The sequence below is a fragment of the Neolamprologus brichardi genome, chromosome 12, assembly GCF_056152115.1.
Source record: "Neolamprologus brichardi isolate AB-2024 chromosome 12, ASM5615211v1, whole genome shotgun sequence".
NCBI lineage: Eukaryota > Metazoa > Chordata > Actinopteri > Cichliformes > Cichlidae > Neolamprologus > Neolamprologus brichardi.
In genome coordinates, this window is record NC_142115.1 from 20822074 (window position 1) to 20846870 (window position 24797).

At 43.2% G+C, this 24797-nt stretch overlaps 1 protein-coding gene across 4 annotated transcripts in view; it reads right to left on the reverse strand.

Moving 5' to 3' along the window:
• Positions 1–3762: 3762 nt before the first annotated feature.
• Positions 3763–24797, reverse strand: part of ebf2 (EBF transcription factor 2) — a 28315-nt gene continuing 7280 nt past the window's right edge. For 2 of the 4 annotated variants that reach the window (XM_035905209.2, XM_006784301.3), the window contains exons 7-16: positions 10901–10982; positions 9296–9437; positions 8147–8277; positions 7129–7255; positions 6944–7032; positions 6760–6825; positions 6043–6217; positions 5769–5951; positions 5485–5655; positions 3763–5310 (exon numbers count right to left, since the gene is read on the reverse strand). In XM_035905209.2, the coding sequence (XP_035761102.1) occupies positions 5279–5310; positions 5485–5655; positions 5769–5951; positions 6043–6217; positions 6760–6825; positions 6944–7032; positions 7129–7255; positions 8147–8277; positions 9296–9437; positions 10901–10982 (1198 nt within the window). In that variant the 3' untranslated portion in view covers positions 3763–5278. Of the gene's footprint in view, positions 5656–5768; positions 5952–6042; positions 6218–6759; positions 6826–6943; positions 7033–7128; positions 7256–8146; positions 8278–9295; positions 9438–10900; positions 10983–24797 lie in introns of all 4 variants that reach the window. The other 2 variants (XM_035905208.2, XM_035905207.2) reach the window with 1 other exon arrangement.

The window sequence follows — 24797 nt, forward strand, 5'->3', positions numbered from 1 at the left end:
CGAATACATATTTTTTATTCAAAGTCTACACGCTGCTCCAATAAATCCCAAAGCTCACAGACTCTGATGCCTTCACCCTTTCGTAGACGTATACACACTCAACTATAACTTCACCGTGACATCTAGATGTGACCCAGCTGCATTACTCTCTGCTTTAGCAGCAAACCTCACAGGGAGGGAGGAGACCGGATATTTGGGGAAAGATTCCAGTATGAAAAGTCACCTTCTGGGGATGAGAAATCATCTCTCCCGCTTACATCCAAACGCCCGCACCGCTCGCTGACTTTAAAATATGTCTCCATATATCTTCTCCTCATGTGAGATATCTGGGGGTCTGCTGCATGGGGTGGGGGGTAGGAAGAGGTCAAGTGAAAGCACATGTGGGCCCAGGCCAGGTCTGAAGAACGGAGACCTCGTGGTTCTCCATTTTTGTGTATAAGGTATAACCACACAACCCAGACACTTCTCTGGACGCTATTACACCTGTGTGTTTTTTTATTAACAACAATAATAATAATATTAATTCATATAGTACTGTTTGATTGCATTCATATTTTTTCTAAGAAGTTAGAAGTGCTAGAATAATAATAAGTAAACTAAATAAATCATAAAAGTGCGGTGAAACTGCTTTGGGTTTTTTCATCAAATTAGCAACTTAGATGATAAAACACTGGAACAAATGGTAAAAACTGGCGTGTTCTGCTGTTTCCTTTGGGTCTAGAAACCTCAGCTTCTGTACTTGTATAAGTTTTCGGGGGACAATCTATTAAAACAACAACGACCACATAAAATAACATTTTACACTAGCTTAGCTTTGATTGCGCATGCCTCCAGTGTTGTAGCGCACGACGCGCTGGTTTGCTGAGACAGACAGGAGGGAAGCTAATACCATTAATGAACGGTGGAGCGCTAGTTGGTTAACTAACTTACCTCTGAATAATGTGTTTCTTACGGGGCCACTCGGGCCACGGTTGATGGATGGCCTTACAGAAGCCGGGTCAATTAGCCAGGCTGGATTTCCCTGCATGTCGGCAGTAGACAGCACCGGGAGAGCTCCCAGCTCTGTCACGCGGGCCTGGCTGTAATTAATCACCAGCGTGGGGCCTTCTCACCTCACACAGGCGCGCGCAAAAACAGCCAATACATACGTTTGGTCCAAATTACATCCCCACTCTTCTAATCTGGCTAATTGTCAATAACGCACCCAGAGGAGACGAGGGATCGTTACATAAAACAGAGTCGGACCATCCCCAACAACACTGAACAATGTACAGTAAGAAAGAAAAAAAGAAACCACGTTTTTTTGTAGCAATAGCTGCTTTAGTTAGTTTATATTTGCTCAACAGTCTGCAATAAAACTTCTCTGCTTTAATTACCTGAAGATACAGTCTGTGGGACAACCAGGTTGGGACACTGGTACCAAAATTCAATAACAGAACATCAAACAAACCAACAACATCGTTGTTGGTGTGTTTAATGTAAATGTTTCCATTAGTCAGGGTTTGATTAAAAGCAGCACATACTGAAGTTCTACATGGACTCAAAAGCAAAAATGACTGATGACCTTTAAAATGTATTCAAAACTGAATATTTTCATAAATCAGGACCAGGAGCTCAGTGTCAGCATGACAGGAGGGACATGTAATCACTTTTGAATTGAAAATTGTCTTGGAAATGTCATTTTAGCTGCAGCTCTCATCCCAAAAAGCTGTTTCTCTTTCTCTCTCCCTCACACACACACACACACAGGTAGACAGAGCACAGATTGAGAGGCAGGGACAGAGACGTCACTCGGTGTTCACAGCATAAACTCCTGTGGTCCGGACAAAAGCAGCAGGCTGGCAGATGAGGTTTGTGTCTGGGGGCAGGGGAGCAGTGTAGCACTGCTGCTGTGCTTTGTGTGTGTCTTTGCACAGTGTGTGTGTTGTTCTTATGAATTTGTGCATGTGTGTATGTCTGAGCGTGTGTGTGTGCATGCATTTATGTGTGTACCTATATGTGAATGCACACGTGTGTGTATTTTGTTGGGGGGGGAGGGGGGGGGGGTTGGTCTCATGGGGCAGCTCTGTGTCTGTCCCATCTGCCACCCCACTCTACTGACACCCAAGGGAATGGCAGAAGGGGTGGGGGATTCATTTTGGAAAAAGGAATCGGGGTCCAGTGGTCTAATGGGCAACAGTGCTGGTTTTACTGATGGGCCAAAGGCAAAGGACACTGACTGGGTGTGTGGAAGCCAATCTACCCATCTATTTGACAAAACAGTGGGCCACCCCTGTCAAGCGCTGCCTCAGCCTGCCTAATAAGGCACGCACACCCATGAAATTATGCCTTATATGAGAAAGGGGTGTATATTTTACACACATGCACACATAGACCTGGGGCTAATGTCAGCCCTAATGCATGGCCACGCTGTGGCCAGAGGGCTAATTGGCTATATAAACACAAACACATCCCTTGAGAGGGAAGAAGGCAAGGGTGCATTTTGTGCTCACTCTTTTGTGAGGGTGACAGTACTTTAACTAAAACAGCAGTATCTATAATAAAAGATGACGCAGTTGCCCTCTAGCAGTTATGCTCATTTGAAGCTGTGCTCTGAGTGTAATGTGGAATGACTTGGTGGCAGGTGGCATCTCATCCCGTCTTTATCCAAATTGTGATCAGGAAACTGTAAATGGTGCTGCCGCACTCACATCAGCAGCAGCAACAACATAACAGTCTCGTGGAAGAGCAGCATATGGCTCCTGCACCACTGGACAGAAGGAGCACTCAGCAAGATGAATGCTGAGGTGCTGGCAACAAAGCTGACTTTAACTTGTCAAATTAACAGCATATCAAAGGAGAGACAGCAACAGGGAGCGATGATGAGGAAGAGGCAGGTGCAAGTGCTACTTGATGGTGACAAAGACTGCACGGTGACTTGCAGAAACATCGACTCGCTGCTGAGGTCAGTGTCAGATGTTTGAAGTCGGCGTGTCGCTCACTGTCACCGAACACAGTTTTTGAAACGCAGTTCGACCATATGTGCTCAGTACAAACACACACGGCACATGCAGACATGCATGCGCCGGGTGCTACCCTACCCCCTCACTGCTTTGAGGGCTATGTTAATGAAACAGTTGCTGTTTCCTGGCATAACATTAATTACCCGATCAAAATAGAGTGGGTAATTAACTGCCCTTCTTTACCAGTGCTAATTACATTAACAGAGAAGGGCCATTTGAGGGAGCAAAAGAAAGGGGAGAAGGAAAGTAGAAATACAGCGGTACCACGCAGAGGCTGAAAAACAAGACAGTGAAGCAAACGCTTGTATGTATGTTTTAAGAGAGAGAAAGAGACAGAGAGGAGGAGGAGGAGGCCTCGTTGGAGGGAGACTCATGTGGTTCTCACTTGGGCCCCCAGAGGCTTGGTCCTCAGAGAAAAGCAGGCTTATTGGAGAGAAGAGAGATGGAGAGAGGGGGGTGTTGTTTATCTTGACATGCTCTACTCAGTCTTTAACGCTCGCATCACAATTAAGATGCTGCGGCTCATCAGCTATGTATACAAAACAGTGTAACAAGCTGCACGAGCACACAGGTGACGGGCGCAGTCAAAAATAGATTCAGCACAACCTTGAGTTGTGGAGCTCTGTGGTAAAATCTTAATGTCCAGTAAACTGTCTGATAATCCAGTGTGTGTGAAAATGAATGCCAAGACAGTTTACCATTTAACGCAGGGCAAGAAACAAAGCAGCTTGTATGAACATCACACGTGTTTTTTTTTTTCAGTATCCATTTTATTTGGAGCACAAAATATAATTACACCTTGAGATATACAAATCACATTTGCAACTATTTTTTGTATCATTTCAAAGAAAGATGGCTTCAAAAACATAATAATAAATTGCTAATAATTTTTAAATAAATAAAATTAACCAAACTCTAAAAACAATTTTGCAAGAGTCATCTGTTCTTTGTGTTCTTCGTTTTTCGAGTCCTGAGAATGCAGTTTGTGTCATACTGAAAAAAATGTAAGTAAGGAAGTACAAGTAAAAACAGAATGATGAGGGTCAGTGAACATCTAATACGCCCGCTTCTTTTCTTTCTTTTTGAGCATTTGTGCTTTTATTTACCGTACTGCATAGTGACTAGAGACCTGTACAGGGCTGAGACATTTAACATGGATGTGTAAAATGTAAAAGTCACAGTCGTATATATTTAAATTTGTAACATGGAGTGAAAAAGTACCAGGGCATCGGTGTAAGAGAGCATGCATTTAAAGTGAAATTAAAAAGGGATAAGGCTAACTAACATTTCCTTTACACAAGGAGAATCACCTTCTGCAACATATATATCATTATGCAAGATCCTGCAAACTGGGGATGTTTACTTAAAAAGAAAAAACAAATTCATCTTCTCTGCTGATCATTCATCAAATTCATTAGTAACTGCTGAGATAAATTCATGTCAGTAACAGCTGGAAAAAGTATCACTGTATAAAAACACGTTTATATTATTACCTAAACTAACAATAATAAGTTAAATTGCTTGTTTTTAAATAAATCAATATATGAATTCCTTTAGTAATAACCCTTGAGACAAAGAGCTCTCCCTTGAAAAACCGTAACGATCAGAACAAAAAATAAAGGGTTTGTTTTTCTGGAATGTAAATTGTCTTCAAAAAGTCTACTACAAAAAAACCTCTCACTAACTCACAGACGGTTTACACACATGCCGTTTAACGTGTCCATACGCAGACAGAATAGCACCCTGCTTTTTAGAGCTGCAACTTTTTATCTGAGTTGTCTGTCGTCCATCAGTGTTCAGTGCTCTCGTTGTGCGTCCTGTAAAACTCTGGCCGTGGTTTTGCGCAGGTGTTGAGGAAAAAGGTGAATACTGCATGTGATGGTTGGTCAGAAGTCAACACAGATGCTTTTGAAGCTTGAGGCGAAATTCGAAGCAGTCTTCATCTGTTTCTTTTCCGAGGCTTCATTACACACGCACGTACACAACCGAATGTGGTCCAGTCTAGTGCTGCTTGCTAAGGATGGTCTCTGTGGTTGTGGGTGGATTATTCTCCTCCGTGTCTGCAGTGGATAGCTGGTCTTTGGACATTTTCATACCCCGTGCTGTTCATCCAGACGGATGAAAAAGGGACTAAGAAAAGGCGAGCATACGGGGTTGGGGAGGGAAGATATACAGTACATGGTCGCTAGTGATCAATTTTCCATTCTCCCTGCCCTCGTAGTGCCAAAAGAGGGGCTAAGTGAAGCAGTGGTCTGGGGTAGATTGGGGGTGCTTTGCTACATCGGGGGAACAACCAGGCCCGTCATTGCTGGAGAGAAAAAAATATACAAAATCTATGATTCGACTCAATCAGCTCTTGCATTATTCTACATCCAGCAACTGTTTTCTGTCTTGTTCAGTCAAAGCTTTCGAGTTAGTACAAGGGGTTAGACTGCATTCATAAGTTCAGACAGGGGGGTCAGATAGTGAGTTGGATGACTACCTCTGAAGCTGTTCCCCCCTGAGGCGGGGCAGGCAGGGGAGGGAGAGCCTTGGGGCCTGAGGACGGGAGCAAAAGCACTCTTCTGTTTAGCAGCAGACGGGAAGGAGGAGAAAGGCAAGAGAGAAGATGAGGAGCTGGAGCTTCCTGGTATAGTGGGGCTAGAGGGCATTACTGTGGAACAGAGAGCAACAGTCAACTTTAAGCCTGAAAGTCATAACACATCTGCTTTGTTAAGTTCATTAATGCACACTTGAAGATATTTAGAAAGTTTTTTAAGATCTTACTGTAGGGAGAGCCAGTGGGGGAGGCACTGTTAAAACCAGGAGATCCAGGAACACCTAGACTAGTCATGGGAACTGTCCCATAGCCTCCAGTCATCCCTCCACTAGTGCCATAGGTTGACTGCTGGGGAGTTGAGGCTGACGGGTAACCCCTTGGAGACAAACTGCTTGAGTTGCGAATGTAACCTGGGGGGACCGTGGAAAACTTGGATTACATTTGAGCTTTATTAGCTACAAAATCAAACATGAAGGATGACTTAAGGCTCAGTTTGCTCACCCTGGCTGCTCTGTCCTGGCTCTCCGATGCTCACACCCAACTGAGAGGGATAGGAGCCCAGGCCCATGACGCTGCCGTGGGCTGGTGAACTGGGCAGTGCCTGCAGCTGACTGTGAGGACGGGGAACACTGTAGAGCGCCTCGGCAATGTCAGCTGCTCGTTTCAGTAGCATGTCCTACAGGAGGGCAAATAAAATAGAGAGCAATGGGTCAGGCTCACAGACATATAATGCAGTTTGGCCAACATATTATTGCCTTTAATTAATATATCTTTAGCTTGGCAGTAAACACAATATCTAATATCTAATTAATGTCTAAAACTGTGGATGTCTCTGCTACACCCAATTAGCCCATTAGCTACAAGTTACATACGGTGTACCAACAGTGCAGCTGACAGTTTTCTGACTCATACTGGTGCCTTCATGAGTTTTCATTTCATGTGCAAACTGAGAATCAGCAGCTGAACAGCCACTTGACATCCACAATCTAAAATTGTACTTTTTTGCAATGTTTTTTAATCTTTTAGCCTTCTGAGTGCCACACCTCTTTGGAAGATGCAGTCATTATAATGAAATGTTGGAAACCATCAGTCATTTACATTAGAAATGCAGTCTATAAATCAATGCTAATGTTAATATGTAAAAAATACAAAATCACAGTCACATGTGTACATTATTCTGTGCTTCAATACAGTATGTAAAAAAAATTTCCACCAAACCTGATTACTGTGTGGATTTCCATACAAAGCTTCCACAAGATCTGCTGCTCTTTTCAGGAGGATCTCCTGCAAAAAACAAAAGAACAAAAAACAAATTGAATACAATAACCTCTTTATGACATGTGCACTGTGGTTTGAAAGATAATCGTAATATAGTAAGGTCATATATGTAACTTTCTCTCACCTTAGCTAGTTTCTCTGGGTCACCAGGGTGTCGAGGAATAACCTTCTGAAGACGCTGAAAGCCATAATCTATGGTTGGTTCATTAAGAGCTAAAAAAGGAAGGACAAAGTAAGTTAAAATCAGTCTCAGTTTAAAGTTCTTGTGGATAACATGGACAAATAGAGCACAATGATGTGTCTACATACCTGTGTAGATAAAGCGCCCGGGTGCTCCTTTGCAGAATTGCTTAGATTTATAAGACAGTGTGACTTCCACAACCCCGGGAATGTGTCTCGGAGGTGTCTGGACACGGATAGCGTGTGGTGTGATCAGCTGGGGAACAAACACAGAAACTGTGTCACAAAATGATAAGAAATTCAACGTGAGGACTCCAGCTAAACATTGGTTATTTATTTCTGCTCCTTGTAAAAAAAGACTATATATAAAGATTGACGCAGACATATTATGTCAGTGCCAAAGAACTCGAATCCTTCTTCTTTGTAATGACCAGCGGGGGATGTTCAGGAGAACGATCCAGCTGAACAGAGGCCTAGGAAGCAACTTTAATTCTTCCTTCATGCATGAGGTCAATAATAAGGTTCCTTGTGCATCTGTGGTCACTATTGCTAGTTTCAGGGTATGCTTTAGGGAATGACTACTCACTTGCTTGTGATATCTGGATTTTCAAAAATCAACAGCATGGTAACAGCCAAAAAACCCAACTAAAGGCTCCAGAGCTTTAGACCCAGACCATGGTGTGTAAAAAAAAATCAGTTCAAGGTTGGAAACAACCTGCATAAGCTTGTTTGAAACTACATACGAGGCCAGAAGTCCTGGTCACGAGCCATGCACGTGACTTTTAATCATGGTCTGGAGCTCAAGTCAAGTGTAGCTGGACTATTTTTTAGTTCAGTTTTCAAACTGAAACTGGCATTATTTGGCCAGGAAAAGACACACAAGTGGCAAATTTCAACCTATCAAAAAGTGGACTACTATCATTAGTTTAACTCTGTGACACCCTGGTGACATTTGTCATGCTGTGACAGCTGCCACTGGCATTTAAAGAAATATCCTCATCACCATGTCTTGTAAATGTTCAGACTACTTCTACAGTGCACAGTCTAATTTTGTGTAGGCTGCACCTAAGTAACTAAAATAATGTGATAAAGTTTTCATTTTTAAATATCTACCATCATTAGTGTGATGTTATGAAGATGCTCTTACCTCGCTCCACACGAGCATGCTTCCAAACACCACTTGTAGCCCGTCAAAAAAGTTCTCCCCAATGACTATGACCATTGCACCTCCGGTGGTCCAGCCCTCACTCGGACTGATGGCTTTGATACATGGGGTAGCTAAACAGAAGAGCAAAGCAAGATTCACTTCAACGGTTTCAATACAGGATGTTCAGCAGTTGAGAAAAGAAGATGTGCAACGGAAGTGGGGATCTGATGAAGACTGTTTTAAAGATGCTCTGTAGTTCAGGATTGTGCAAAACAAGTTCTAAGATAAAGTTACAAAAGCTAAAAGCATTAGTGCCTGAATATTTCAACTTAATTTTATTTACGATGTGATTTTTATCCACAATGAACTTGAAGAGCACATTGGAAAGATATACAGTGTAGGTCAACAGACACAGGAGCTCAATCAATGGACATTCAATGAAAGAGTTAAAAACAAATCTCTATTAAAAAATAAATGTGTTATGAAATGTATTTATGCACAGAACTGGAGTAAATGTTCTTGGTTACCTTCAACCACTGTTCAGATAAATAAGTAGTTCTTAGTTGAGATGTCAATGTGATGTTCGGATCTCCAACTGTAAACTTTGTTCTCAGGCTTACAATAAGATAGTCTCCACTTATATACGCATTTTCACTTTGTGGTTCTACAAAGCATTTTGAAGTGTGTTTCTCCTTCACTGTTTAGAGACTAACAGCACCGTAGCTGCAACACAAGGTGCTTGCCTGCCCTGTGAAACAGACTGGGTTTTGATAGTCTCGCATATGGAGCAGTAAGATATCAAACCACCAGCTCTGGGAGGAGTAATTTCACTTCATCACCTAAGCCTTGGTCACCCACATAGCACATTGTTTATTAGAGATGACAGCATTATCTTGAGTTGAATAGTTTAGGACACACTGACAAGTATGGAATAAATGCTTTAATTAGTTCAGTTAATGACCTCAGCAGTTATGTTTGATATACCGCGGTGATTATGATCGGACGTTATGCAACTCGAGTACCTGCTGTTCCCTTATGTTCTGTGGATGAGTGTGTCTTATGCTTCTTGTGAGTGATGCAGCAGACATGTAACACAGAAAAAAAAAGGTACGGTAAATGAAGTGTGACGCGATGGCGTAATTGTCTTACCATATTCCATCGTATTCTCGACAGACTCGCCTGGCTCCAGTCTTCGAGCTCTTCTGCCATGTTTTGAGTTGTTGTGGACAAACATGTTGTCAGACACGGCTAGGACGTGACCGTCTACACTCACAGTGCTGCACAGGACCACCTGAAAGAGAGGAAAAGAGCCATGAGGAAGATACATGAGCATCTATGACCCACTTAGACAGCATGCTGCGAGTCACAATCTCAGGTTACGACAGTAAAATCCCTGAGCAACGATTTGTTTTAGTGTACAGGTGATAGTCATATTTCTTAATAGGTAATGTGACATCCCCGGGATCTCCATAATATGTCTGCATTCTGGGGATGACACTGTTCCCGCAAGCCTCCACTCCTCCATCAGGTCTCCATATGGCCTCTCCTGCACTAACTTTTTGATTCATAGAGCATGCAGCAGGCTCATCGTTGTCTCCTCGTGATCCTTCAATGACAGCAAACATATGGACCAAATCTCCCATTTTAGCCAGCAGTTAAGGTAGTGGATGATATATTGTGACCCTAATTTGATTTTCTGGTCTCAGCATGTGTGTGTCCCTTCCCACATCACGAGGATGACATACAAATAATTAATGAGAAGATACTTTTCTCTTTGGAAAAATTATGAGTGTTGATACAATGCTAATCCTGAGCGCAAAACTGAGTTTCCGCATGTACACGAACATTTTTTGACTGTACTAGGACTGTACTGAGAAAAGAATTTGAATAAACCATAATGTTTTTATATTTTTTTTTGTTTATTTTTTTAGATATGTCAGAAAAGATCAATCTTTTTACTCCCTTTGAAATAAACACATGGCAGTAATTTTACAGGTGAGGGAACACGAGGAAGGAAAAAAGGAGAAAAGGCATATGGTCCATAGGTGGTGGAAAAAGAGGGGCAGCTATAGGGAAATAACTGTAAATTATCGATCTAGCGTCAGACTCCTGTCCAGCTCCGATCACCTTTTAACCCGAAGATGACAGTCTCCGAGTGCCTGCGTGCTCATAACTTCTCAGCGTGTGTCACCTCGCAGGGGATAAAGCAAAAATGGTGCAAGACAGGAGGACGAAGACAGGGAAGGGACAGGGGGTTTGCTGGGAGGAGGAGAATGCCAGACAGAGGCCGCTGCTGCTGAAAGACGGCAGAGGAAGTGAGGCGGGAGCGTCCCAAGTGACCACTTCCTGGGTCACGGAGCATGACCTCCTCCATCTGGAGCCAATCACTCAATTCTTGACAACTTCCTGAAACACCTCAACCTATTTCCTGCACTCCAGCACCCCCACGACCAAGCCCCCCTCCACATATCCAACTCCTTTCGCTTGTCTTTCTGTCTTGCTGTCTTCTTATTGATTTTTAACTTTCACCTTTAACTCCCACCTTCGTGTTTTTCTCTGCACAACCTCTCCAAAGGAGGAGTTTAAGGTAAAAGTGTGACAAGAAAATTCAAAAACAAAATCCTCTATCTAAATTAGAAGACAGGAGGGGACATTCTCATTAATCCAAAACCTTTTGTTTTTTAGTGCCACGTTCTCCACTTCCATGCAAGCACACACTCACACACTTGCTGGTTTCCCTCCGTGTATTTGTACCTGAAATCTCCTCATATCCCTTGGGTTTCCTGCTGTCTTCAGACAATTCTGGTTACATTTCAGGAAAAACTTCAAGAAAAACCTGCAAAGGTAAATACAAGGACACATGTTTGTACATTAGCAACAAAAAAAGCATCACACAAAAGAATCTTGATCACGTTTGTGATTATTTGCTACCCTGTGACAAATTGGCAGTCTAAGAAGACACTAATTATTTTTCCGAGACAGGTCTTGTGTGTGTAAGGTTGTGCGGATGTGTGCGTCTCTGCTCTGTACACATCTGATTACAGTTCTGTCTTCAATCCCAGCTGTTTAGTTTAATAATAAAGTCAATGTTATTACACTTTAAATCAAGTAATGAGATTTTGAAGCACAGTCCAGTGAAACAGCCACGGTGTTTCAAAGTACACTGGAGACAGTGATGTATGCCAGGAGACTCAAGGGACCGTGGTATCCCACAATGCCGTATTTGAACCCCCACATGGGAATGGAGAGGGAAATGAAGTACAGACAACTACAGAGAAAGTGAAACGAGGAGGTGGGAAGATGGAAGGTAGCGATAGAGGCACAGGCACTGGTATGGACATGAATTTTGTTTTCAAGTATATGTGTCTCATTACGTATGTGAGTCTACTTCTGGGCGTGATAGACTGTGCAGACACAGAGTAGGTGAGAGAGAGAGAGAGAGAAAGAGGTCCTGATCGCCTCTGCTGCACCAAAGGAAACCTGAGAGAAAGGTGGAATAAATAGGAGAGAGGGAGACTGTGGAGAGAGACTCCAAATCCCAGGTGTACGCAGTTCGGCAACATAGCCCGCTGCCATGGCAACGCAGCTCTGCCGCAATCCCAAAGTCCCCATGCTGAGGCAAAGACAGCGGTGGGAAAGAAAAGGAAACAACAAGAACACATTCCATCACTGAAACCCAGCGCGGAGCCAGGAGAGAGACTTGGCGAGGTGAGAGGCAGGAAAGTATATAAAGAGGACAGGTGCAGACAGGGCTCAGGAGGTGGAGGACTTAAAGAGAGGACGTGTGTTAAAATACAATAAAATAGGAACTAGCTTTGCGCTGATGCAGGATTGTGATGTAATTACGCTTCTTCACTTCACAGTAAACACATCTGCCACATCTCTGCCGTGTCTGTGAGAAACACACCCATTAGCACTCCAATAAAACAAACAATAGCAAAGCAGAGAAAAATGTTGCACAAGGATGCAACGTATTTCTTTTGGGGGTTTTTTAGTTTGGTGGGGGGGGCTTCATGGGTAGCTCCAATCCCACCCACACTGTGTTTTCCGCAAGTATAAGTCATCTTAATGTAGAGCGGTTGTTTGGAGAGGAACTTCATATTGGCCCCATGGCCCTGAATCCTCCCATCGAATACTAATCTCTCCCTCATTCTGTCAGCTTTTACTCGCTATTCTTCCATCACTCGCTCCAACTTCCTCCCTTGCGAACAGGACCTGGCTTCTAACTCCATTCCAACAGTGTGTCCAATATTTCTTGATTTGAGCTATTTCGTCAGAGGACAATCAATATTGTTGTTGGCAGAGGGCGATTGCAATTTATCACTTAGATCTTAGGCCTCCGAACTCAAAGCTACGCTCAGTGTGGGGTGGAAACATGTAAAAGGGCACATCTGCAGGATTTTAACATACATGCAGCAGTGCATGTATGTTAAAATCCTGCAGAGGCAGAGTTTTAAAGTCTGGTTCTGTACTCTACAAGTGGACAATAATCAAAAGTGTCCCGTTTCATTTTACTGCGTCTACTGAAGGTGATACAGAACACATATTTATTATGTCCGGGCCAATGCAAAGGAATATAGAAGCCTTATGCATTAACCATTACATCACAGGAATCACATTTCTGGTTCAGTAAGCAGGTCCATTGTATGCTTGTGGTTTGATAACACTGGTTTCCTCACACAATCCAGTTGTAATCACTCACTTGACTGACTGACATGATAAATTTCTGCTGTAGTGATGCATCAGATACCAAAATCACAACCTAATTCAAAGGCTGTCTACACCGATCTCAGGCTTTGTGGACTTTCTGAGGGTTCTTGACCTTGTTTGTTGACTTCTTCTCATCATTCCTTGTTTGTATGACACCGGATGCCTCACACATGCACGCTCACAACCACACATTCGCATGCATACATGCACACTCTAATACACTGACACACACCCCTATGCTCCCCTCCCAAAAACCCATTGAGTCAACTTTTCACCCCCCCAGTTCGGACGCACACAGCTGCAAATGCTGAAATTAAAGCGAGACATTGACGCATATATTAGCATGCATTAGCCGCTTCCCCCTGCCCACTTAACATGCAAATCTCCCAGCCCCGTCGCCTCGCACCTTCTGCCACACATTCATTTGCTGAATTATAATTAGACTAATCTTGCATAATTAATAAGAAGTCGAGGACCCTCTGTTTTTATCCCCTCCTCTATTGTGGTTGCAAAAGTTTAATATTGCTGTTGTTTGTTTTTGTTTTGGTAATGTAATACACCCACACACCTCCCCGTGCACACAGAAGAGACGAAGAGAACACGCTAAGAATTGGAGGTGATCCTCATGTCACAGGGAAATTGCAGAGAAAGGCTATTTTCAAAGAACTCCACCAGAGTTATCGTGTTTATATTTAATGGCTGCCTTGTTACACATCCACAGATTATACTGCTCCATAAAGCAGGTGGAAAAGAGAGATCCTGTTTTTATTAAAACACTGTTAAGTGGGTAACACAGTGCAAATAAAACTAATGGGAGGTATGAAACAACTTTTAAACTGTCTGCCTCAATATATATTTGTTTTAACGACTGACAATTGAAGAAGAACTGCAGACTATAAGATAAAGCATTATTGGTAATCTTGTAAAAATGTATTTTAAAAATAAAACTTCTTAGATTAAGATTGCTGTTCCACATTAGTGGCAAATTTCACCCTACAGCATGCTGCAGTCAGCTATGAGAATCAAGTTTTATCTTCTGCAGCATCTTCCCTCCACAGACACGCTTAAAACAGGAAACACAAACAAAACATAGAACCAAGTCTTAAACTTTGGGATCATTTTACACTAGAGCGCCACAGGGAGTGTGTTTTTTTCTTTTCTGTCTTCACTTCTAAATCTCTGTCAAGGCCTCCAGTCCCCTTTGTCTACATCTGCGTCAGTTCCCAAGACTAAACACAGGCCTCGCAGCATGAGGTGGGCATCCCAGGAGTGACAACTTGCTTTGCTAAAACTAGATCAGTGACCAAACTCCAAGTCGTGACACTAAAAACAATAAAAGAGTAACAGTTTTTTTAAACACGTTTTCATTCTTTACTATGCTTGGTTTCACATTCCTCAGTCGATTTTGGCATCTGTTACACATGTAAGCATTGCCCTGCTTTACACATGGCCTTAATCATCCAGTGAGCACCTAAGCACCAAAGGACTTAACAAAAATTTTCATAGGCATTCATCAGCACTAATCACTGTTGACATAAACTGCCTTTTCACATAGTCGTAAAACACATCACCCACTATGCTCGCTGTAAATGAACTTTTACTGGTTGCAGTGGCTCTTCGAGCAATCTGATTCAAGCGTGGCTTTAATGAAGAGTTCAAATTAGCCAGGAGCACAGAAAACACTCCGACTCTCACTTTCCTGGGGTTGGCTTTAGTTTTCTAATTTTGGGTCAGTGCAGCAAAAGTGACAAATTTATGCTTCAATCCAAATATACGAGAGGAGAAAACTTAAAGGAAACTATGGGGAGGGGGTGACCGTCATCATTTTTGCTCAGCAAAAGTGGGTTCCCTGCTGCTTGGTGAGAGGCGAAAAGTGGAGACGGAAAAAGAGACGCTCTTCTTCATCATCTTAATAAATGTTATTTTTGACCCAGTCTGTAATCCCTAATAATCAAACTAAAAAAGGCTGCAAAATACAAAAAAGATGAAGAAGAGGCGGACGCGGAGGAAGAGAGGAAGAATGTCGACGTCCTGTATGCAGGGCCATCACTCATCAGACATCCCCTCCATCACCTCCCCACCGCCACCCTGAAAAAACAAAACAGTGTCCTGACATCGTGGTGGAGGGGAGCTGAAAGGCGGGTGGGGAGGAGGGGGGGAAAATTAGGAAACCAGATGTGAAGCATTAAAACATACTGACATGCTGAGGGCCTTCCTCTGCCACACTCACACACTGAGAACACTAACTCGTACAGCAGGCTAAGATACATGCACGCATGCATGTGTATGTCTCACACACACACACAGGCCATAAAACAACACACACGTACACATGCACACACAAAGACAAATACTGACTTGAAAGCAGCCATGTGTGCACAATCAATCATGCAGAATTATACACATTAGAAAAAGTGATGCCTAAAAAACAAATGCCTAAAAAATGTAAGCATGCAAGCTGATTTTTAATAAAACACGCGTGAAATGGGCCAAAACACGCTGCAGCTCATGGCTAGGAATGAAGGTTTGGATAAATTAGGGAGGACGTAACAATTTTTCACTGTAAGACAAAAATCTACAGATCGGTCATCATGCATCACTGTATGGATATGCATCCAATTAGGACATATATTTTGGCTGAGAAATGGCTGGGGGAGCTTTGTTTTCCTCCATGAGGGGAGCTGTATTTGGGGAAGGGGGGGAATTGGAGCATAGTATATGTGTATGTGTCAGTGGGGAAGAGTAATAAATACCCCTGGACCAGGGTCCCCTGGCAGACTGGGAGCTAGACTGGTCACCAGGGTTAACACCCGGGGCACCTGACCTCTGACATTGCTAATGGGGCACAGAAAACCCTCCACGAACTGATACCCCCTCTGTCGCATACCACCACAGGACCTTTCACACCAGTCGTCCCCAGTCCGCTCCCCTCCTCCTCCTAAAAACATACAGGGATATCTGTGGCATCACCTTCACTGCCCTTTCACCAGCAAATGCCACACAAATTCCCTACAGCTTGAGCTTCTCTTTCATTTTCTTTTTTCCGGGATGCTTTTTAAACATATATGCAGTCATCATCATCATCATTTAAAAAAAATAAAGCTTGACCCTCATCTGTTTCCACAAGTTAAATACAGATGAAGGCTTTATCTACTAAATGGATTGTCACTGTAGGACCCTGATCTCATTTGACAGCAGTATTTATCCTGTGTGAGCTGGGAAGATTATCCTCAATTGGCCAACTTACTCATGTAAAATAAAACAGTTTGAATATACCACACAGCAACTTAATGCTGTGTGTTTTATTTATCCGTTCTTATCCCTACCTCAGGTAATTACACATCACTAGAATTATTTTGCCGCTATTAAACACAGATTTTATTCAGGCTTCTTGCAGATTTTATGCAGGACTAAGAAGCTGGGCTTCAAAAAGGAGCATGCTAACTTTCACCAGATACACCTTCAAGCAGACAGCGAGAACATGGGTGAACTCAGCTCTTTATAAATTTGACTGGTGGATTGGCTGTGTCCCTTTTGGCCTCCTCTCCGTTGCCTCCCGGGCTGGCTTCACCCCTGCAACCCCAACCCAGACCTACCCCGCCTCTAAACTTGAGAACTGTGACAAAGCCAAACATTTTAACCACTGGTGCTGATTTATAGAGCTGGGTAGCGCTGTAAAACCTTTAGGCTTGCCACTGAAAAAGTGACTGTGGCATTCTGGAGCTGGGAGCTTAAGAAGGCTGCGAGGAGGAGAGTGGAATGATGGGAAGGGTACTCAAGAGGCACTTGAGAGGTTTCTCTTGGGTGTAAAAAGGGTTTTACTGCATAACCTCTCACCAGCTGCTAAATGTGCATTTCAACAATTTAAAATGAATTAATGTGTTAGTCTCTCGAGCTTAGCCAAAAGCATAGCATACAGACCATCCACATGGGACTGCGGTCAGCTTGCCAAATAGATAGATATGGATAGATATTCAGAGTCTAGAGAACATGAATTCACAACCAGGACAGGGAATAGAAGTCCCATCAGTGGCCTGACCTCTCCCAGCATGCTTGGCGTGTCCTGAGGGACGAGGATTCAAAATATACTCTCACAACTGTCAGATGGAGACACGTAGCACCTTCTTCAACTGAATAGATTTCAAATATACCAGAAGGTCATCCACGACGCACCAAAATCTAATCTTACCTTTTCAATACCCTTTCAATCACTCAGCAGCTAATAAGATTTACCAATAACTTGTATAAAGCTTGGCCCAAAAGAACAATGAAGCTGGGATGGATGCCACTGAGAGGGAGAGGAGAGGAAAGAGAAGCAACAACAGAAGGAGAAGAGATGTCTTCTTAATTAGCCAGTAATGATAAGATCTGACAAACAACATCTGTTTCCAGAAAGAGAGAGAAGGGAGGGGGGGGCGTAAGGAGGGAGAGGGAAGAAGAGGGCGAGAGAGCGGGATAGGAAGCAGCACGAGAGAGAGAGAAACTGCTGAGAAACCTGTGAAGCCTAGACAACAGGGACCTGCTTGTAAGAAAGTAAAGGGGGAACGGAGGGGATGTGTTTGGGAGGGAACGCTGTGTAGCGTGACACAATGGAGAAAGGAGGATGAGAAGTATAGCAGAAGTGAGAGAAAGACAGACAGGGGAGAGAAATCTGACAGGGTTGAGGGAGTCGAAAAGCCAGGACGACTATGACAGACAGGAGAAGGAAAACAGATCAAAAGGAGAGAAAATGAGGAAGATAGACAGACGCAGAGAAGGTGAGCTGGATAATGGTGCTGAAGGGAGAGAGGAGGAACGTGCGAAGAGATGGGAATGGAATCACTCAGAGGTTTCAAGGTGCTGTAATTTACTGTCCATGGCTAATACACAACAAATGTGTGGGAGCCGTGGACTGCGAGAGGAGAAGGGGAGCAGAGTGGTTGGGGGGCCAGGAGGGTGGAGGCTTTAGGGAGGGCATGCAGACTGTTGGGGCTCTCAGCATGCCTGCTGGGAGCCTGTCAGCAGTCACATCACCCCCTGCCCTCAGCCCTGACAGATTCATCAGGACCATCCCACACCCTGCTGCATGTATCCAAAAGATTGCAGCGACAATTGTTAAACTGCTTTTGCCATTTTTAATTCACATTTCCTGTCAGACTTTTATCTGTTAATGTTATGTTCGATCCAGCAATCATCCCCACATCAGACAAGCCACCTCTACAGTTCTCTACAGTTCTCTCATGAAAACGCTTCAAAAACTTCAGGCTTTTAGCTCGCTCTCTATACTTTTAAGCCCATTTTGGTTCTTTGCTCGCTGTTTGTTGCAAGACAGTTAAAGACTTTGTGTATTGCATGCGGTCAATAGAAAGTGTGGGTTATTTTCTTATCTGTAACTAAAATCTATCATGGAGTCAGAAAAAAAAAAAAAACAGAAGAAAAAACTTAACTAAATCGAATTAAATCTCAAGGGGAACATAACCTGGGTATAGCCATGACTATCGGATATGATGTAACATCTGAAATAGCACAAAAACAGCAAATTGTGACAGTTAACAAATTATTAAAGATTATTATTAAAGATAATGTGCAGTATCTACATTGTGCTCTACACATTAAATTTGCTTGAGAATGGTGTGACCGTTATTAGCCAAAGATTTTCTTAGTAAGATGGAAACACACCATGGACTTGCCTTCAGTGGGAAGGTTCTCTGCAGCAATCCTGCACTCATATGCTCCATGCTTGATTTTTTTCAAGCAGCTTTGATAAATGTACTGAAGTTCTTACGAATGAAAAGCTATTGTATAAGAACTGTGTCTATACGCAGCGTCTTTGCCTGTCTGTTTCCTTCATGGACCGCAGGAAGTATAACGTTTGCCTGTGATACTTAATCAAATTTTATTTTTTTAAAAATCCTGCAGAAGTGTAAATATTAGTGTTTGGAAATGCTTTCGAAAAGTGAACATCAGGGATTTCAGAGAAATCTAACTCCTAAGAAAAATAAGAGTCTTTCCAGATCCCAGATAAATAGACAAACAAAAAAACAATGTGGGCCGTGGGGCCGGCTTAGCACCAGGGGGCATTGTTAAGTCATTAGTGAAATTTAAGCCTTTAACCACAACCAAACCCAGTCACCCCCAGCAGCAGTGTCCAGCCAAAGAAAACAGCCCCTGTTACAAAATACCACTGCTAACTGGCCTTTGACTCCAGCAACCCCCCCAACACACACACAAACACACACAAAAGATTCTAGATTCTTATGAAAGTCCAGTGCAGCAATGCTTGTTCGCTTGCTCATGATCTGAAGTGCTGCTAAATCACTGTAATTTGCCCACTTGTGATCCTTTGAGTGTCCCTGCTTAATCCCTTCACTGCTCAACCAAAGGTGAACCTTATTAGTGGCTAGACAAATGGGAGGGTTTTCCCCAGCATCCCACCCCTCCTCAAAATTCCCATTCATAAATCCCCCCCACATACACACAGTTCATCCATTGGTAGTCCGATCCCATTTCCTGTCACAACATCTCTCCGTTGCTGTCTGTTTCCTACTGCCCCCTGTGTAGGCTCTCAAAGAAAACAAACCAGGCCTACTTCTTGTGGCAGAGTTCAAGCCACAACAGCCAAATGCTGGCCGTATCAGAGCAAAGGTGACCAAACACAAACTCGGCCCATAACCTTCCACTCATTATACACTTCCTGTGCATGCTGGAGTCCCGGGTATTTCCAGCTCACATGACACCAAAATGTAGAGAGCTTGAGACTTACCAAAGGTCCCTGAACTCATTTTCAGCGGTCTTAACTCTGAGTGTGGCTCTTGCTGTTTGATGCGATGCCTGTCAGAGAATTTGATATTCTAGACATTGCATCGTCTCTCCCTGTCTGTCTTTGTGTCATTCTCCTGCTTGCATTGCCCCAAGGGAGGAGCCATCCCCACAGTCCTGTGCCAGCTGCTCAGTGGTCCAGCCTGCGTGCCGCTCTGCTGTGTGAGGCGTTGTGCACTAGAGCCTCAGGGCTCTGTCGCCACGCTGCCTGGACCCCTGCATGAGGGGCTTGCTGACAGAGGGTCTGGAGGGACTGGACAGTACCAGCTCACCAGGGAGAGTCCTGTGACAGCGGACTGAGGGGGGCAGACTTTGTCTCTGAACATGCATGTGTGACAGACAGGTAATTTATGCAAAGATAATAATGGCTGCTGTATCAGTAACTAAGAGTGCACACATGCTTCTCTATGACATGTTCAGTTTCTTTAGTGTATTCAACAGCAGCTTTAAAGCCAAGTCTGCACACATTGAAAATGTTAGATTTTGAGGCTCACCTGTAACTGAACTGCCACTTACAGTCATAGAAACTGACAGCTTAAACGCCTCAGCCAGCTACAGCTGCACTCAGAGTATGTGAAGGTGTATTTGTCTCAGTTTGCAACAACTTCACCACCATCATCTTCAACTCTTTTCCAGTCAAAGGATCAAATAAAGGTAACTGAGAGATCCAACTTTGAAGCCATGTAGCTATGATATTATGATCTTAGCGCTGATTGCTCGGGTTCAGGATGGCGCGTATGAACACGGTTTGATTTATTTGACTGGACTTCAATAATTTCTTGGCAAAAAGATCTGTGACTTCACAATAAAAATGTGAAACTGAGTTGTGCTTTCCAAAGCGTGTGGGTTCAGACACTACGCGCACCATTTCCAGCTTTGGACCAAACCTCAAAAAACTCATCCTAAAATAATATGAGAGGAAAAAGGTAAAGACAGCATACAAGTGTACACAGAGTGAATTATGAGTTTTAATTAAGTACAGTAAAAGGCAAATCTAATACTGGATGCATGAGAAACAGTCTCCTAAAATGACATTGTTGTCTCACACATAAAACTCTCAAGCGCGTATATGACGACCTAACAGGGCGAGTTGGCGGTAGAATTTGAGTATGCATCTGGGAAAGGGAAGGAATTCGACCTCTGACACAGTCCAAAAAATGTTGCTGCATTTATTCTTTGGCTGATAGTTTAATGTTCTTTTCCCAAAGACTTGTAGCTTCTATTTTCTTTTCGGTTGAAGAATGAGGAGGCCAATATTCCCCATCATTAGTAGGACAAGGAGTAACTTTATGTGACCTGCTGTGAAATCAGGTAGGCAGCAAAGCCCTGCAGGAAGCACAGAGGGAAGTAGTCTGCATCATCATGGGTTTTTTAAAGAAAATATGACAGGCAGGCACACGCAGGTGGAAAGACTAACATCAAAACAGATGGTCACACTGTCTGTCTAATACACCACAGTGGCAGGGAGCAGGTATTTACATACAGCAACAGATATTTGAATAGTTTATTGTCAAACTTTCCAGACAGCGTCGAGCCATAAAAAACAATAAAAATGACAGAGTTTAACAGCTCACAAGCACAGCAGAAGCGAGATATCCAAGAGTGAGACGTGTTTTCACGGGGGAAAATGTGACATAAGATTTATACCAGCATTAAGAACTGCTCACTAATAACTGCAATAATGCACATTGACCTGAGGAAATTTGTAATTGAGATGAAACTAAACCAATTTTCTGTATATTGATCAGCAAGGAAACCCTGCACGCACTCAATGAAAACAAACCTGTGGTACATGCGCACAACTAGAACCAAGACTACAAACAGATCAATACAACCCACAACCTAAGATTAAGAATAATGGATCGTTCTCGGAGCTAAGCTCAAATAAAGTCATTTCTCGAGACTCATATACTATAGTTTTAATAAATAAAAGAATAAAATAAACTCTAAATGCATCCTTCTGAAAAACAAAAAATCTGGGTTTAAGCTGCTGCTGATGAAAGTGTGCACAAGTATGTAACAGTCCTTGTGAGCTCATTTTCAGTGTGGGGGAGGGAACAGGCATATTGACAACATTGGAAAATTCCTATTGATTATTCGTCTTTTCTCTGAGCACGGGCTTGTTAAAAAAGGGCCCTCTTGGAAACACGATCAATTAGTGAGATAGTGCTTACCATTGATCACCCCAGTGCCCCTCACAAGACTCCTGCCTTACAATGGATCCCTCCACACACTCTATATGACCAACTATTGATCTCAGCTTCTTAGCCAAATATAAAAGCACACACCCAGAGCTGACCCCCCCCCCCCCCCCCCCCCCCACCAAATCCCATTCAACCCACACAGCCTAATACTAATACTGACATCTGCTTGTCTCCATTGTAAACCCCACAGTTCACTCATAAATACTGAGGCCCAGAACCAATATAGTTTCTCTGAGGTCAGAGATCAGTTTTGCAATAATACCACCATTAACAGATCTGCCTGGGTTGAGATTGAGAATGAGCTAAGTTTCAAACAGTGAAAGCAATCATCCAAAAATAAAGAAATAAAAATAAAAGAAATACCAGTATTTGAATTTTGACCTGAAAGCACTCAATAATTGTCTTTTTCGCTTAATAAATGACCTTAAAAATGACCTGTCAAAATAATCAACCACCAGATTCTGAAAAAAGATTTATTTACGCATGTTTATTAAAACAAGAAAAGAAAAGAAATGTAATGTAATAAATACATTGATTGCATGAGCTTGAAGAATTACATTTATAGTAATGAGCCCAGAGGCATTGATCCAACTTCTATTGAACAATCCACTCATCCAACCAATCAGAAAACAAGTCAGGCCATCAGTCAAGGATAAGTGACATCCTGCAAACAGAGATGTCACATTAGGACTGCGAGTATAACAGTTCACCTATGCAGCTGCAAAACTAGCAGACACAGCAGGCACTGGGGCGTTAGATAATTCGCCCCCAAAAGCAACTCGAGTCATCTCTTTGTCAACTCCTGCCCTTGCCCTCTTCATCCCTCCACCCTCTGTCCTTTCACCCCTCCCAGTGGATCAGCTGTGATCTCCTCTCTCTCCCCTTTCACTCAGATCAGGATTAGAAAGAAGGGAAGGTGGAGGGAGCTGCAGCAGTAGCAGCAGCAGCAGGAGAAGGGGGAGAGAAAACTGAAACAATATGGAAAGGAGATTAGAAAAGAGGGGGTTTGGGCCGTTTGGGGAATTGCAAACTCCCTTGTGCTTGGGTAGGTGTCCTAATGACACTGCCTAATTATGGCAAAATTAGACAGGCTAAAGGGAGGGTGGAGGGGGGTGTTGGTGAAGGAGATGGTAATGTGACGGAGAAAAAAAAGAGGAGCACGGGAATTAAGCAATAGGGAGTTAAAATAGTAAGCATGTGAGAGCAAAAGGGCGAGAGGGGTGTGCAGAAGCGCAGATACAAACTGGGGCAGGTGGAAAGGGAGCAATGCACTGAGGGTGCGAGGAGAAGGAGAAAAGAAGGAAGGAAAAGGGTAGAAAGCAGTGGTGGTGGAAGGGAGTGGGCCCCAGCACGCTGCATGTTAATTGGAGAACAGGTGTTAGGGCTGGGAGCAGGAGGCTGATTACTGGAGCCACAGAAACTGACTGTCTCCTCCACACACACACACAGAAGTGCACACACATACACAAATGCGCATAGGCTTCAGACACACACACATGAATAATTTAAGACCCAAGCAAGGACTAGGGGAAAAGGTCAGTGTAGGGGTCAAAGAGACACACAGACAATCGTACATAGATCCATATACATACATAAATAAACATCCCCACAAGCATGAAAATATACATTCGTTTGCGTGCATGCAAACGATGCATATGTGTTATAAACTTCCTCCTAGTTGAGCATACATACATTGAGCATATGGAGAAAAGTAAGGACACCTCTGATTGGGCAAAGCAGAATTCCACCAGCTTAGCAGAAATTAACTGGCTTCTAATAGGTGGGTCCCTGAGGAGGGGATTTTGTAGGCTAGTCGAGAGGGAGAAGCTCCCATCAGGACAGGATATGGCCAGTGTGATTAGAGAGTACAGTAGGTCAATGATTTAATTTAAATCAATCCTCAGAGCTGCACATCAGCCTGCACACACACACACACAGAAAGTCACAAAGAAATATAGACTGTTTTTGTTTTGTTTTTCCTCACCAGAAAACCGCCAATCTACTTAAAAAGCAAATTTCAAAGCAGTTTAGCCATGTTAGGAGGAAGTATAAAAAGGGTGCGGAGGGAGCGATTGTGAGAATAATGTTCTAGAGTAAATGGGAAAAGCAGCTGCTCCAAGGTATTCTGGGAAAATTCATACAACAACAACCCGATTTTTCCGTTATATGAAAACTATCTTCATCTGAGATCCTCTGAGACACACTGTCAACAGCCAGCCGGCTTGAACTGAGGAGAGGAAAGAAAAGGGTCCTTGATATATGTGAAGTGAGTGCTTTCTAGACAGACAATTGCAGGGAAGGAAAGAAGGAAGGAGAGGGCAAAGGAGGGAGTGAGGGAGAGAGAGGTGATGAAGGTTGCCCCATGACATCACACAGTAGGTATTTCACATACGGTCTGCTTATGAGTATCAATCACGCTGGTTAATGCCAGGCAGACAGTGTGGGACCTCCAAAAGCCCTTTAGACGTGAAGACTCTCACACACGCTGATTACAGGGGTGGTCATCTCCCTTTAAGCCTGATAACTGGCCCTCAGGGTGAACATTAAGTACATATGTGAGCCTGTCTGGTGGTGTGAATGATCCACATGCTTCTGATAAAAGTAAATCTGTGCTTTTGTCAGGTCTCAGGTGCAAATGAGTGACCAAAGTGAAACAGATCCCAGCAAGCTTGAAGATAGATCAGCCAATAAACAGAACGCCGCAGACAGAAAGACACATGGGAGACAGACACGGGCGCTTTTCACTGGATGTTACCGCCTGTTTGCAGTGATGTGGTGCAAATCGCCCCGGAGAAACAATGAACATACTTCCCATGGAGAAGAAGAACAAGATTGACATGTGATGCATACACGCACAGTTAGGTATTATGTCTTAAATGAACAGAGAGCATATGTAAGCTTCTTCTACAGTTGGTGCAGAGGGGACTGTTGTGAGAGTT